At 39.5% G+C, this 14,859-nt stretch overlaps 1 protein-coding gene across 1 annotated transcript in view; it reads left to right on the forward strand.

Annotated features, from left to right (window-relative positions):
• The window catches only part of CUBN (cubilin), a 144,306-nt gene that overhangs the window by 64,209 nt on the left and 65,238 nt on the right, over nt 1-14,859 (forward strand). The window contains exons 29-32 of the mRNA XM_066562336.1: nt 101-282; nt 6,684-6,858; nt 8,444-8,625; nt 13,897-14,053. Coding sequence (XP_066418433.1) covers nt 101-282; nt 6,684-6,858; nt 8,444-8,625; nt 13,897-14,053 — 696 coding nt within the window. The remainder of the gene's footprint in view (nt 1-100; nt 283-6,683; nt 6,859-8,443; nt 8,626-13,896; nt 14,054-14,859) is intronic.

Below are 14,859 nucleotides of genomic sequence, written 5' to 3' on the forward strand. Positions count from 1 at the left end.
AGTACACATTTGTCAATGAAATGGACAGGCAGTGGCCTTATCAGAGCTGTCAGAGAGTTTTTCCAGACCTCCTCACCAGACTGCTTTGCTTTGTTGTTAGGTTGTGGAGAAGAGCTCTCTGGCCCTTCTGGTTCATTTCACAGCCCTGGCTACCCCAACAGATACCCAAGCAATAGGGAATGCATCTGGTACATCCACACAGCCCCTGGCACCAGCATTCAACTCACCATCCAGGAATTCGACATTGAGTACCACCCAAACTGCAGCTATGATGTCTTGGAGGTAAGAGCATTTACTCCTCTAAAATGCACAAGTTATATTAATTTCTGTCTGGAACAGATAATCCCAAGAACTGCAGATGCAGAACAATTCTACCACAATTTCCTGTTTCTGCTGAGGCTACAGTTATGTTCAACAGGTATTGTCACAGAAGCCCTAATGTTCTTATTATATTTTGCTTTTATACCTTTGGTGACTGTATACCTTAATTATGATGTTATGCACTGTATGCTTCCTAACAAAAGACAAAACTCCTTTGAAAAACTTAGTCTTAAAAACTCCACCTTTTATAAAGAACTAACTGTAGAGTATGTGCTGCATGAAGCATATTTCCAGATGCAAAGGAAGATGATGGATCACTGTGGGGCATAACTCAGGTGAGATCTTGTGTAGGGCCCTCCAAGGATGTGGAGAGATTTATAACCCTGAGTGATGAAATTTAGGAAGAATCTTTGCACACAACAACAACAACAACAACAACAACAAAGAGGCAATATCCTAGTCACCTTAGGGTGGTGGAAAAAGGAGAAAAGGAGCCCCTCTAAGGATGTTCTGACCTCCTTGAAGAGACCCATTAGACTGGATGATCCTGTTATAGATGATATCTTTTCACTCATGTTGGTAAGCAACCAAGTGATCAATCTCAGCTAACAGAGTTGAATAGGCTTCCAGTACAGGAAGAAGGGACAGGAAATAATTTCAGGAAGAACTTTAGAGTTATAGACTTTCTAACCTGCTCTCACTAGACACATTTGAGATCACCAATGGAGGTACATTTGTTGTGACTTTTTGTCAGTGTTGATACATGGGCGACTTTTCAATGTTTTTGAAATGAATGCAAAAGACTGATTAAGAGAACTTGTACCACTCTGCTGCAGCCTTTCTTCTCCTCTTCTGGGTGATGTGATACAGCATACAGTCAGACAACTGTCTGTCCAGCACCCACACTTATGCTCTGCTTCCCATTCCCACATTCTGACTTCTGCAGGATCTGGGTGTAAGGAAGCTGTTCCATGAATTCTCCATCAGTAGCATTGGCAAGTACACCTGTATGTCACATTGCTGACACCAGCGACTTTGAGTAGGTGACCTGTAAAGAAAAACTGGCTGGTTTGGCTGTTGATGAAGCCTGTTGTTTTGCATCTTCCTTGTTCTTTGTGCCCAGAATTACCAGACTGAAGGTTATCTGCCTATAAACTTCCATTATGCCTCTCTTGCTTAGAGGAATCCATTAAACAGCCTCCAAATCTAAATTTGCTGTGGATGACCATTTCTTGAATAGTCCAAGGACAATACCTCCATCTGCAGATGGTTGCTCAGGAGCTATCATGATCCAGTAAGAGTACAGATGGCTGGCAACCATTTGGTTGGGAACTTTTGACTGGGAAGGTAGCTGGGCTAAAACCAATTGAGTGACTTGCCAGACACCAATTGCCTAAAGACATAATTTAACAGGACCCTGCAGTTTGCTGCTCTGTGTTCCTGAGCAAGGTATTCACCTTAGATTTCAGGTTTCCTTTTTTTTTGCCTTTTGCAGCTTAGTTGCTATGTTTTGCTTCATTCCAACCATACTGATTCATCTGCACAGATGCTCACCTTGCTGCCTGAACTCCCTTGCCTTCCTGCCCTCAGAATTGGCATGCTTTGAGTTACTTGTCTCCTGATCTTGGTTTATCCAGTTCCCAACACCTGGCTCTGATCTGCTGGCAGATAATCTAACATAAATCAACTTACAGGGGAAAATTGGTTCATGTCTTAGTGCATGATCAAAGGTCTTGTGTGGCAGCATAGAGCTTCCCCTGCCAAGCTGCAGACAAGCAGTGGAGCTTCATGTACCTTGCCACATACCTATTTTCTTTCTTTTGTTATAAAATTAATTCATTCCATGATTGACATAGTCTGAGCAGAACAAGTGATGATTCAGATTTAGTAGGGGGGAAAAAAGAACATGGCTAGCCAATTTCAGAAGCTGCTTTATCTTGCCACCCTCTTTCCTGTAGTTTCTATGTATGTCCAAGCAGAAAACCCCACTTACATTTAAGTTTGTAGAGTGTTAAAAAAAAGGCCACTGGTGTGCTTTTGATACTGTGTGTTTCAGTGATCACTAAGGTTCAAAGGATCTTTAACTCTCATATTATCTTCCCAAAAGTATCCTGTCTAAGTATCTTTGGGGTTTGAAGTCTAATTTTTCTCATGGTTATTCTCCTGATTTCACATTTTCCTTATCTCTGAGTAGTAAGTTCTACTGCTTCCTGCTTTCTTTGACACCAAACAATTTTCCAGTTTAAATAGGAAGTCAAAATCAGTACTAAAGTAGGTCTGCACTCTGCTGTCCCTCTATGTCCCATTCAGTCTGGTGCCTGAAATAAGATGTCCTGTAATGAATATTTTCCAGCAGTCACAAAACTTGCTCTCCTGGATGCATTTATCTTTTGCTTAGGAACACCCTCATCCCTTTGACCTGGCAGTGAATTTAGGAAAATTTGAAGAGATATTTCTCATTGCAACATCTTTGTTGCTAAGTTCATTTTTATACCATAGTTTCTTGAATATTTCACCCTTGCACATTTGTCTGAAGCATACTTGTTTTTGTAAGAGGCAGCATCTCCCTTCCCTTTCCTTTGCCTCTTAAACAAGCTGTCATTTCCATGTCAGTATCCGAGGACTGCCATATGTTTCACCAAAACTGTGCAATAATAGTTAATTTTTTTAATGTGAAATCCTCAGGTTATCAACATGGCTCAAGTGTTTGATGCATTCTCCTTTAATCTTTCTCCCTGTTTCTTTTATGGCACTGTTGCAGTCTGTCTTCCACATGAAATTCTGTTCCTTTTATAAACATCCAGAAAGGAAATTTAAGTTGTTCTTAAAGATATTTTCTAGAAATGTTTCATGGAAATAGAAGACATTATTTTGGACACAATGAAATAATTTAAATAGTTTTTAAATGGCTTCTATTGAAATTACATTCATAGAGGAAAACTACCATGCCTGCTTTGAATAAATTATGACACATAAATGATGACATCTTCTCCTTTAGCATGGACCAGATTTTTACAAACTATAAATATATTCTGCCTCAGCAAGATGTAGCCCTGAGCAGAAAAGGAAGGAAGACTGTCAATCTATTTCACTTCCAAGTCAGATGCTCTGGTCTTCTCATTTAAATAGAAAAAACCATCAGGTATTACCACAATTCTTATTTCTCTGCCAAAGCCAGGCTCTCTCTTTGCTGAAAGTTATATCTGGGCAGGGATCAGTGTTATTCCCAGAAAATGTGTCATGAGGGTGACCAACTGCATAAAACCAGCTTTCTGTTCCTCATAACTCTGGAATGCTGACTGTTAACATTAAATGGAGCTAACGGGGCAGAAGCAAATGATAAGAACAGATTAAAACCATGGGCTTTATTTCAATGTCCTGCAGCCCTGCTATGAGATCCAATACCACCTTATCTTGGGATCAGATACTCTGGTCAGACTAGATGTTTATTTACATTTTTTTCAGCTCAGATATCCTATCTTTATGAACCACACCCTTGAATTCATTCTTTCCATCCATTCTCTTTTCCCTCTTTTTTCATGTGGTAACTATTGGTTTTTCTCTTTGTAGCCAAATATAATATTTTATTGTTTTTTTGTCATGGAAACACTCAAACTTGTTTTTATTCCAGCCTTTATGAAAGCATCTGATTAATTGAACTGGCCTAAAGGGGAAAAGAAAATATACTCATAACTATAAGGAGTATGCCTCTGACTGCTTTTTATTTTGAAACTGTGCAGAAGGTGTTGCTGAACAGTTAACAATGTAAAGGAGACCCACAAACTTCAGATTTCCATCCATATTTCTCCCCCGTCCTTAATTCTTTCCCAATAGGTCAGTTTGAAGTGTTCAGCTTGGGCCAAGTGAATGTCTGAGGAGATGCTGCAGAAATCAGCAGGGTTTATGTCAGAGCTGGGTTTGGTTCCCTTGCCCAGGGGCAGACAGCCCCAGGGAGCACCAGGGATGATATGAGAGGCTGGTCCATATCATCTATATCTATATCCATATCTAATATGAGACTTATTAGATGCATATTAGAAACTCCTGCTGTTTCCTCTGCCACACAGCTTCCCTAGGCTGTTTTAGATGATTAAGAGCATGTGTTCCTGCCAGATCTCATGCTGTGGCTCTGACTCAGGGAATGTACCACAAACACATTTTAAAATTCATATTTGAACAGACTTCTGACAAATGCAGCAGTCACTGGGCCTCACAGGCAGCCAAGCAGTAGGATTTTTCTGAAGACACTGAGCTTCCAGCAGACAAACAGGCTTGTTCCCCAGACCCTGACAGCTTCATTACAGATTCTGAATCTGAGCTGTGATTTCATCCATACTCACTGCTTTTGAATGCCTTGAGACGATCGATTGGACAGAGGAGCCATTATCCATTCAAGTCATGCAGCCTCCCTGCAGAATGCAAAAAAGTTCTATCTCAGTCAAAATAAAAATGTTTAAGCTATTAAGCCTGTGTTATCAACCACCACAGCAAAATACTGTCTTTTGAACATCTAACTGACTATGATGTTTATAGAAAAATTCATTCCTTATTTCTTCTGGGGATGCAAGCCTCAATTCCTGAGGTCTCACATTAACCTGGAGTCACTGATTTTTTGGTTTTTTTTCCAGCTAAAAACAAATTATTTCTCTTATATCTCTAACATCAGAGCAGTGTCAGGCCCTCTGAGTAGTTAGTGAGCACACAATTAATCAAATTATGTAACAATGCAGTAACCTTAGCCCTGAATGTGGGGGGACTAGCTCAGCTCTTTGTTAGACTTGCTCAGATATTTAGCTTGGGCAGAACCCAAACTACTTCTGGGGTTTAAAGTTGTCTGACAGAGCTTATTAAAATATTAAATTTCCCCTCATCTTGAAGTGATCATAGGAAAAAAAGACACATATAAAGCTGTTTCTAACAGTACTCTTGTTTTCTGAGAAAGATGCATAGACTGTTTCTTTTAACTTTTTTTATGTTTACCAAACTATTAATTTTTGGAGTGGACTTGAGGTGCTACTGTTGGAAAATTCTGATGGGATTTGTTGCCTTATATTCCTATTCTCTGCTTTTGGGTGTTTTTGTTTGTTTTTGTTTTGTTGTTGTTTTGTGGTTGTTGGGGTTTTTCTGTTGTTAGAACTTGATGTTATCTAGGTTAATTTTGGGATTTATACATAATAATAAGCATACCTATAGAATTAGAATCTTTCTGTTAATTGTTTGGTTGCTGAAAGACAGCAGCACATTCTTTATTTGGTGTATCTCTTTCATAGTTTTCACATCCAAGGTTACTGCCAAGCTGACTTTTGCAGCTGCAGTCCTGCCAGGCACACACAGTGGAGGTGGCAGACTGTCAGTATCGGGTGCCATTTCATTAGCACGCAGGAAGCCAAGAAAATCCAATAATTGAGGGCTCTAGGCACCAAAATCATGGTGCCTAGAGCCATGTGTGTTTTCCTCAGCTTTGAGAGGGAAGACTAGGGAAGGTGAGCCAGTTTCACCAGTTACAAATGGGATCAAACTAAAATCCTATATCCTTTCTGGAAAACAAACAGGGTTAACAAGGCTTCACACTGCCACATAATTCACTGCACTTGGTTGAAAAATGCATTGTAAGTACATCATACTGCTGTGATGCTTAAGGGAGTGGTGGTTCTCTGGTTTATGACTGCCTGAGGCACACTCTGCTGAGTAGGAAACAATTACTCTTAAAAGCCAAAACGTGTATTTTGTGGCAAATATGTATTCTATATATCCTTGTTTCCAAAGGACATTATTAGCATTATGCAGCATAGGACATTATGTAGCTTACTTGACCCAAATCCAGTATTTTGGATATTTATGCTGCCCTTGAAGTAAATAAAGTTGCAAAGCTTTTTGTTTTAGCAGAAAGAATTATGAAATCTGTCCCCAATTTAAAAATCATCTTTAACTATGCCTCTAGGTATCAGTGGTGCAAATCATCAGAACAGGTTCCTGCAAAAAGAAGCCAGTTTTTTTGCACAAGGATGCAAAATAAAAAAAAAAATCTGGGTTTATATGTCCAGAGAAACAAGGTGCTAATTCTGGAGGGAAAGGGAAAAATAATCTGGCCAAGTCCCCATACAGAAAATTCTATTTAATGCAAGGCTGTTCTCAAATCATCTAGGATTCTAAACTTGGTTTCTACAGGTGGTTCAGGTACCAACAAAGTCTGCAGAGAAAGAGACTCTATTAGCTGCTTTACATTTTTAAAATGTTGAATCATTTTCAACACTTATAGATGGGTTGTTTTTTTTTCCTCCTAAAAACTAAACAGTTCTCATGTACTCTGTGTGACAGATACTCTCTTGGGAAAACTTTGACAATATTTCTTCCACTTCTAGGTCTTTGGTGGCCCAGATTTCCTCTCTCCTAGGCTAGCCCAGCTGTGTGTTTCAAGATCAGCACAGAACCCACTGCGAATCTCCACCACTGGCAATTCAGCCGTTGTCCGTTTCGAGACAGACGCAGCAGTGACAGGGAAAGGTTTCAATGCCTCCTGGCAAGAAATTCCAGGTGGTGAGTATACTGATTAATACCAGGAGAAATTAATACCAGGAAGCCTGAGAATTGAGGATCAGCCATGCAAGCATTTAAAGTAGTCAAACAGCAGAGGACTGAAAGGTGAAAGAGAATTTGGGTGATACTGAATTTGGTAGCACTAAGAGATGCTGGAAAACACACAGAGTTAAAAATTGTCTCATTATCTGAAATCTAGGCCTTTTAATGTATTTTGTTTCAGTTTCTTCTCTACATAATTAATGAAGACATTTCTGCAATGAGCAAAGGATTTTGCATGCTACCACTTCTTCCCACCCACTTACCCATACAGAGTCTTTTATTCACTGAATGGTGCTTTTGGTTTCAAATGGTAAACTGAAAAATAGCTGAGAACACTAGCTCGAAGAACTCAGTAGACTGGACCCCAAAAATATTTGGAATGATTAGTAAATACTTGATCTCTATAAGGTTTATCCATCTCCCAATGTAATTTTTTGTTCATAGCCTTACTGGTAATCACTAAAAGAGAGATTCTTAAAGACTCAACCATGTCTCTACATGGGAGTTCTAATAAAAAGGCCAATTATCAGAAAATAATTACAATGAAAAGCGATGAGAGGCAAATTTTAATTCTTGCAGTTTTGCTTGATTAAGCACACTGATTCATTAGTTTGTCAAGGTTTATACTTCTCCTCTCTCAGAAGTTTTATGAGAAAGGCACAAGATTTTTTTCTTAATAAAAGAAGTCTACAATAGTCCTTTGAATTAATCCCCTTTTGAGATCTGGCAGCTTATTTTTTCTACTTAGGCCCCCTGAAGCTTTCTTATCCCTTTACAATGTCTTGCCTGCTGTACTCCAACCCCCTCTAGCCTCTAAAATACCCACTCACCAGAATAAAATAACAGTATAGTTGTTTTATCCTTGTATTTCTTTTTCCCTCCTCCATCTCTTTTTAAGATGTAGAACTCTGTTCGTGTTAGTTCTGTTGAAATCCCTGGTACTTCCCACACAGAATTCATCATTCTGGGCTATTTAGATATTCATGAACACCAGATCTGTGCTGACCAGAAGTACCTGAGGGTGGAGTCCTCAGGAAGCCCTCAACTTCATGGGTAGAGAAGTAAAAATGTGAGGTTTGCAATTGCTGCTCTGCTCATGAGCAATGAGGAGTTCCAGCTCGCTCAGTAAAGAAGTCATTTTCTCACCCTAAGCTCAGCTAGGCCTAGTTATTACTTTCTCAGTATGCCAGGTCTCTGGCATTCATATGAACAGTATTTTGGATTGCTTTTACAATATCTAGGATAGAGGAATACCAGCACTAATGCTTCAGCCAGTTTGGGGCTACATTACTCTGAGCAGTGTTGTCACATATTCAGTTATAATGATAATGTTATACTTTCCAATTATAATGATAATGTTATACTTTTAAAGGAATTTCCATTGATTTATGTTGCACACTTCAACTGTTGTAGCACTCATCTTACAAAAGCTTAATGTAGGAAATATAAAAAAGGAGGTGTTCATAGTTTAAAAATAGAGCTGGATTCTCACTAAGTATGAAAGAAAAGAGCTTGTGATTAAAACTGATTGTGTCTTTTTCAGGCTGTGGTGGTATTTTCCAAGCTAACAGTGGGGAAATCCATTCTCCAAACTATCCTCAACCTTATAATAACAACACTGATTGCTCCTGGGTTATCCAAGTTGACCAGAGCCACAGAGTCCTATTGAATTTCACGGATTTTGACATTGAAAATCACCACTCATGTAACTATGACAATGTTGAAGTAAGTAACAAAAGAAATTTTAAAGGTTTCCTTGATTAGTCTGGTGAAATGCTTGAAAAATAACCTCATACATAACAGATAACTGTTATGATGACACCCTTTCCCATTTTTAGTGGAGTTTGCCACAGCTTGCTCCAAGCCATAGGATGAACTGCTGACATATATAGCAGATTGCCCACACTCTGCTACAAACTCAGGAGAGAGGGAGTCTGCATCCAGAGGGAATTGCTGCTGGCTGATTTTCTTTATGTATGCACTGTTTATTCAGGTGCTCTGCAGCTGTCTGTTTAATTGCTTCATTAGACCCTCTGCTCTCTTTAAAGCTTCACATTGCTGCTGGTTTGGGAACTTTTGTTGTCACAGAAACTCAAATTGCTGCTCAATCAGTGCACAACAACGAAAAACTCTCCAAGTCTCCTCTTGGCCTTTTGGGAGCATGGACATGAAATCCTGGCCCTCGATGTCAGATTGCACTTCACTCAGTACAAAGGCATGCGTGATCAGTACTAGTCAGATAAAGCACAGTGACTGTAGCCCAAAATCCAGCTTTCCTCTCCTTGATAAACTGTCATTCACAAAGAACTCAATTTGGCAGGAGCTGAGACTCTTTTGAAAACAGCATCAGTTTTAACAACATTGCCTCGTAAAGCTTTTTTGTACTGAACTAGAAAAAAAGGAAATGTGTCCCCATTTTGCTGAGCAGAACTGAAGATTTCATTTGCCCACAAAGCGTCTTTGTACAATGACTGTTCCTTTTTTTTTTTTTTCCCTTCTGGTTATGAAGCATGAGGAAATATGGCTATGTCTTTTTATTTAAATTATAAACTACATCAGGGGACCTTTGAAAAGGAGCTTTCAAATCTTCTGTGCTATGACACAGGAATGGAAAGTCAAAGTGCCTGACAGAAACACAGGCTATCTAAGATGGTTGTATTTGTATCAATGTAAACAAGCCATTCACAAATTAAGGGCTAAATTCTGAAAAGGCCTGATATACCTGTTTCTCTTCTAGACCTGATGCCAATGGATGCTTGCACAAATCCTTACACTTTGTGGAGTACTCAGTTCTACGAGTTCCTTGCAGCTACAAGCACAAGTCCCCTATTACCTTTACAGGCTGGATAGGACTGTTTTGAATCATTGAACTGTTTTGAGTCATTGACTGTTTTGAATCACTGAGTTTTGAATCATTGAAAAGAGTCATTCCTTCAGTGGCCAGAGGAGATGGCTCTGCCAGAGCTCTTTGTGTGAACAGAGTCTGCAGACCGTGTGCATTGACACCCCTTGTCTTCCAGAGCTATAGCAGTATCTGTGGTTTGCTTCTGCTTTTTGGTTTTTTGGTGGTGCTGAAGAAGGGAGTTGCCCATTATCCCCAACTGTCCCAACACAACTGGAGAGTCAAATTTGATGCAGACTTCAATCACTGCCCACAAAGTAGAGTGTGGCTTGAAAATGGATGAGGGGGAATGCTGGTTTGAAGCCAAGAGAAAATAAAGGGATCTGAGGCCTTGGTGTATGAGGTAGAGTTTTTCAGTGCTCATGTAAGGGAACCAGCAGGGCAAGAAAGAAGTAAATGAGTTTTCTTTCACTCCCGCCATGCCAATAATAGGAGAATCACTTGTTACAAACACCTAGATGTGATTTGAGTTCACCTTGTTTTGAGACCTGCTATATGCCTCACATGTGGGAGAGCAGAGTGAGGGGACAGAGAGTGCCTGGAAAATATAAGTAGATGTCTGACTGTGAATGGTTTAGGAATTGCATTCCAAAAGCTGTGGAAATGGAAAATACAGGCAGCTAAGGAAGCAGGTGGGTTGTTTTTCTCTCCCTAATATAGGAACAACTACCATGTACAAGTAGCACAGAGGTTCCACCCTTTTCTGTTTCTTGAATTTTTACTTATCTGTAGGGATTTTAGTTCCTCTGTGAGTTCTCTTGGGCTTCCCTCCACCCTCGAGTGCACCAATGGTCTTTTCCTTCACCCTCCCCCCTCTAGATCCACTCATTTTCCCCTGCATTATGACTCAAGTCGGTTTTTTTTTTTCCAAATATTTCTCCCATAAATTCCTTTCTATGGGGAACACATGAAAACATTTTCTCCTCTAAGGTTTTCCATTTCATGTGTGTTGTGTCAGCAAAGTGGGAGGAGGGAAAATACTTGTGTCTGCTGCTTCTTGGCTATGCTGCAACTCCATAAAGCCTGGTGCATTTTTCTGTTCAGCTCAGTGATTTCAGATGTGAACCTGAGCACAGATCTAGGTTCAGCCAAATGTATTCTGAGCCTGTAATGGTAAACCATGGGATAACTGCCCAGAGCTCCCTCTAGAGCCAATGGAGGGAATGCAGAGAGCACATACTTCATTTGTTTAGTTTTCTAAATTTAGTTGAGTCCTTTGCTGTATTTCAGTTTTCTTTCTTCTTTGTTCTGAGAACGGATGATCATGTCTTCATTGTTAAATGAGGATGTATAGCCTTTCTCTAAGCTCAAGTCTAACTCAGTTATATTATGCAGAAAGCATAAGATCTTTGAGAAGAGTTTTTTGTTGTCATTGTCACCATACTTGAGTAAATTTTCAATTCCTCCCTGTGTACCCACCCCTGTGTTCTTCTCTCGGGAGAGCATGACTCACAAAAATTTGTTTATTTGAAGGCAAATGGACAGAGAGAAATTGTGAATGTACCAATTGCTGCAGTTTTGGACTGTGTTTAACCAATAATGTATCTGATGCTATGCCAGGAGCTCAGGTCAGCAAGAGTTTCAAGAATTTGGAGACTGGAGGAGAACATGGCTCAGAAGGCAGTGCTTGTAGCACAAGGTCCTGAAAAGGGGAGTGAGGATTAGCTTATTCTGTCCAGTGAGTTTGATTAAGTAAATGTTTGTTTTGTTTTTTTTTTTTCTTTCCTGTTGCAGTATAACAAGTAAAACACAGGAATATAGAAATGTGAGCTTCTGGGAGATAGAGAGGAGGTATGACTTCATTTATTCCAGGTGCTAGTGAAGAGAATCTTTCAAGAGAGAACAGTTAGAAATATGTGGAGTTTTTTGGGCTCAGAAGACAAAAATTGACATCTTTTTGTCATGTGTTTGTGCAAAGTTCAGGACACATTTGAAGAAGGCAATGAGTCACCCAGTTATGTTCACTGTGGAAAGGGAATTGCTGCTATGCACAATGCAACTGAAAACTTGGCTTTTAATTGATCAGATGCATTTGCTTTCCTAGGCCTGCAGCCACAAAAATGCATTTCTCAAATGTTTTTACAATAACTTTAAGAAACTGCAGAGACTCAACTCTTTCCTGAGCTAGTGTGTGAATATTGTGGTTTCTGATCTAACTGCAAGCCTGAAATCCTCCTGGTTGTATCCTTAGCTGGGCAGAGGCATGCAGATCAAAGCCAGCATTTTACCAGGAGCAGTCAGGCCCTCTCTCTATGCCCTGTCAATGCAATGCTTCTTCTCAGACAAATCCTCTCACTACAGTCTAGGAAAAGACACTGCCTTAATTCCTAAGGGTTATTTTTTCCCCCCACATTCCATGGTTTGTGGTTTTTAACTCCAGGCTGTCTGATTTATATACAGAATATATGTGCGGAGGAAGAATAAACACTGCACACTGTGTATTAGAGGGTGATTGTGGCAGGCTGCCAAGAGAGAAGAAAAGGTTGAATGGATGGATGTTTTTGGGTGTCTTTACCAGGTACTCATTTTAACAGGCATTGCAGACTTAATGCTCCATCACCAGATCCCACACAGCTAGCTAGTGTTCACAGAATCACAGGCAAATGTTTAATTCATGAGTACAGCATTGACTATGTAGGGTATGTCAGGGGATTAAGGAAGAGTTTTGTCCCTTGTTTCTTAGCTCTGAGGTTTATTTGAGACAGGTCATCTTTCTCTCAGCTGCTGGTTTTTTGAGTTTTTTCACTAGTGTGTTCAAAAGCCCTTGAATACTGGAGGCAGAAACATTGCATTGTGTTACACAGTCTAGTTAAAAATTTCTAATTCATTGGTGCTGCCTTGCACAGACTTGCTAGGATGTGAGGCATTTTGAAGTAAAGGAAGATATTCTCAATAAAAAGTACATGTCTTCTAATCTGATGGCATTTGTATAGCTTTTATACAGCTTTTAGCCTCCTGACTCCATTTTTGGGTGCTCCTATGCATATTTTAGTCCATATTTTTCTCCATGATATTAATTGATGTGCCTATGGCAGGGCAGGATGTTAATGCTGCAACAGGAACTGAAATCAACTGCTGTTGCAGCCCAAAGGCTCCTCCTCTGTGATCATGCAACTGTGCTGGGAGCTCCAGTGCTCCTTACTGCTGCAGGGAGGCACTTCTGAGACTGTCCCAGGGCTCACAACACAGCAGCAACAAATCACTTCTGCTGGAGTGCTAGGGATGATTAATGGGGGACTGAGACTGTGGCCATTCTTCTCTCTCTGTACTTTCTCCTGTCAAAATCTTGATGTTGCTTAAATTATAAACTCATTGGTTTTAACTTCTCTGTCCTTCTCTTCCTGATTGTGAAACAGGAAGGAAACAAAATTATCAGCTGTAGGGGGGGAAAAAGAGAAGGAAGCCTTTTGTGGTAAAATGAAAAGTGATGAAAAGTGAAGTTTTGTAAACCTATCTACTTACTTTCTTCCTCTTTTTTTTTTTTTTTTTTTTTTTTTTTACTTTTCTTTACCCTCTGCTTAAATAGAACTTGATGTATATGTGTATAATTTGGCACTCTGAAGCTTTTATAAAACATAAATATAGGACTCTGATCCTTGATGCTGGATCTAAAAGCCTTAATCCTAGTGACCTTTTATCCAGAGTCATAGCTCCCACTGATGCACCAGTTGCATGTTAGGGCCAGTTTAGAAATCTGAGACAAGATTAGAAATTACTGAGACAAGATGTAGGGTTTAACTGAATGAAAGCTACACAGGAGCTCGTGTTAGCCATTAACAGAAAGCAGCTAATATATGGGGACATCTGGGTTGTTAAATGAGTGTTGCTTCAATACCCAATACACATGAAAGAAGATGTTTACTTGGAAAATTTTGTTTACATTTAGTTACAAGGGTCCCAGTAGCTTCTACCTGAAATATATGCATTTTTTTGGAAATTGCCACTTAAGATAGGCAATGTACAGCTTGTTTGCACTGCCCATAGCAGGACTACATAATGATCAAAAGTTATGAAACATAAGAGAGGGAATGAAATTAAAGTCTTCTCAGTACTCCCATTGAAACCAAATACTTTATTTGATATTTTCATAACAGGTATTTGATGGTCCTAACAATGAAGCACCACTTCTTAAAAGGCTCTGTGGAACAGAGCATCCTCCTCCCATCACATCCTCCAGGAACCTGATGTACATCAGACTGCACTCTGACACAACCATCCAGCACAGGGGCTTCAGTGCTCACTTCACAGAGGGTAATTGCACCATTTACATTAATGCATATTTATCTCATCACCACTTTCTATCTTACACAGTCTTTTAGCACAGCTGATAATGGAAAGTGTCATTTCTACCCATGCAGCACACCAGTGTGTATCTTTACCAGGAACAAATTTTTCCAAATTATAGACAAAAGACTTTAAAGTCCAAGGATCAACTTAGATTCTTCAACTGGGAAAAAAGAAATCATACTTTTTATAGCAAGGCATCTAGCACACATCAGCTACTCTTATTCTTTCTCCCTAGAGGGTTAGCTGTCCATAACTGTCCTGAGAAAAATGTGCAACTGGCAGTTTCCACAGACCTAGTGACAAAATAACATTTTATGTGGCCATCCATGCGCATGAATCTGAAAAGCTAGAAAAGAACTCTGTGGTGCTGTTGATGAAGCCCATGGATTCAGGCCTGCATACCCTGCCAAACATCAACTATCCAATTTGTGGCAGACTAATTGGTATTTTACATGGTTTCCTTTTTAATGAAAAATGACACCAACTGAGCAGAATATTTTTCATGAAGTTACATACTATTTGATTTGCTTTTACTTTTTCTCAGTAATTTGGGAAACAGCTTTTCCCCAAGATACAGACATTTAATTTTTGCAGACAAAATCAGTCTCTCTAATTGTCCTCTCAGGATTCTTTTCACTATTAATTATTGCTTTTCCCAGAAATGTTTCTTTCTCAAAAATATTGTGAAAAATTATAAAGAAAAGGAGGATCTTGTATGAACAAAAACCTCAGAAACCCCAGTTCCTGAGGTACTAGTTAGATACCTAATT

Source organism: Molothrus aeneus, chromosome 1, assembly GCF_037042795.1.
Source record: "Molothrus aeneus isolate 106 chromosome 1, BPBGC_Maene_1.0, whole genome shotgun sequence".
NCBI classification, from domain to species: domain Eukaryota; kingdom Metazoa; phylum Chordata; class Aves; order Passeriformes; family Icteridae; genus Molothrus; species Molothrus aeneus.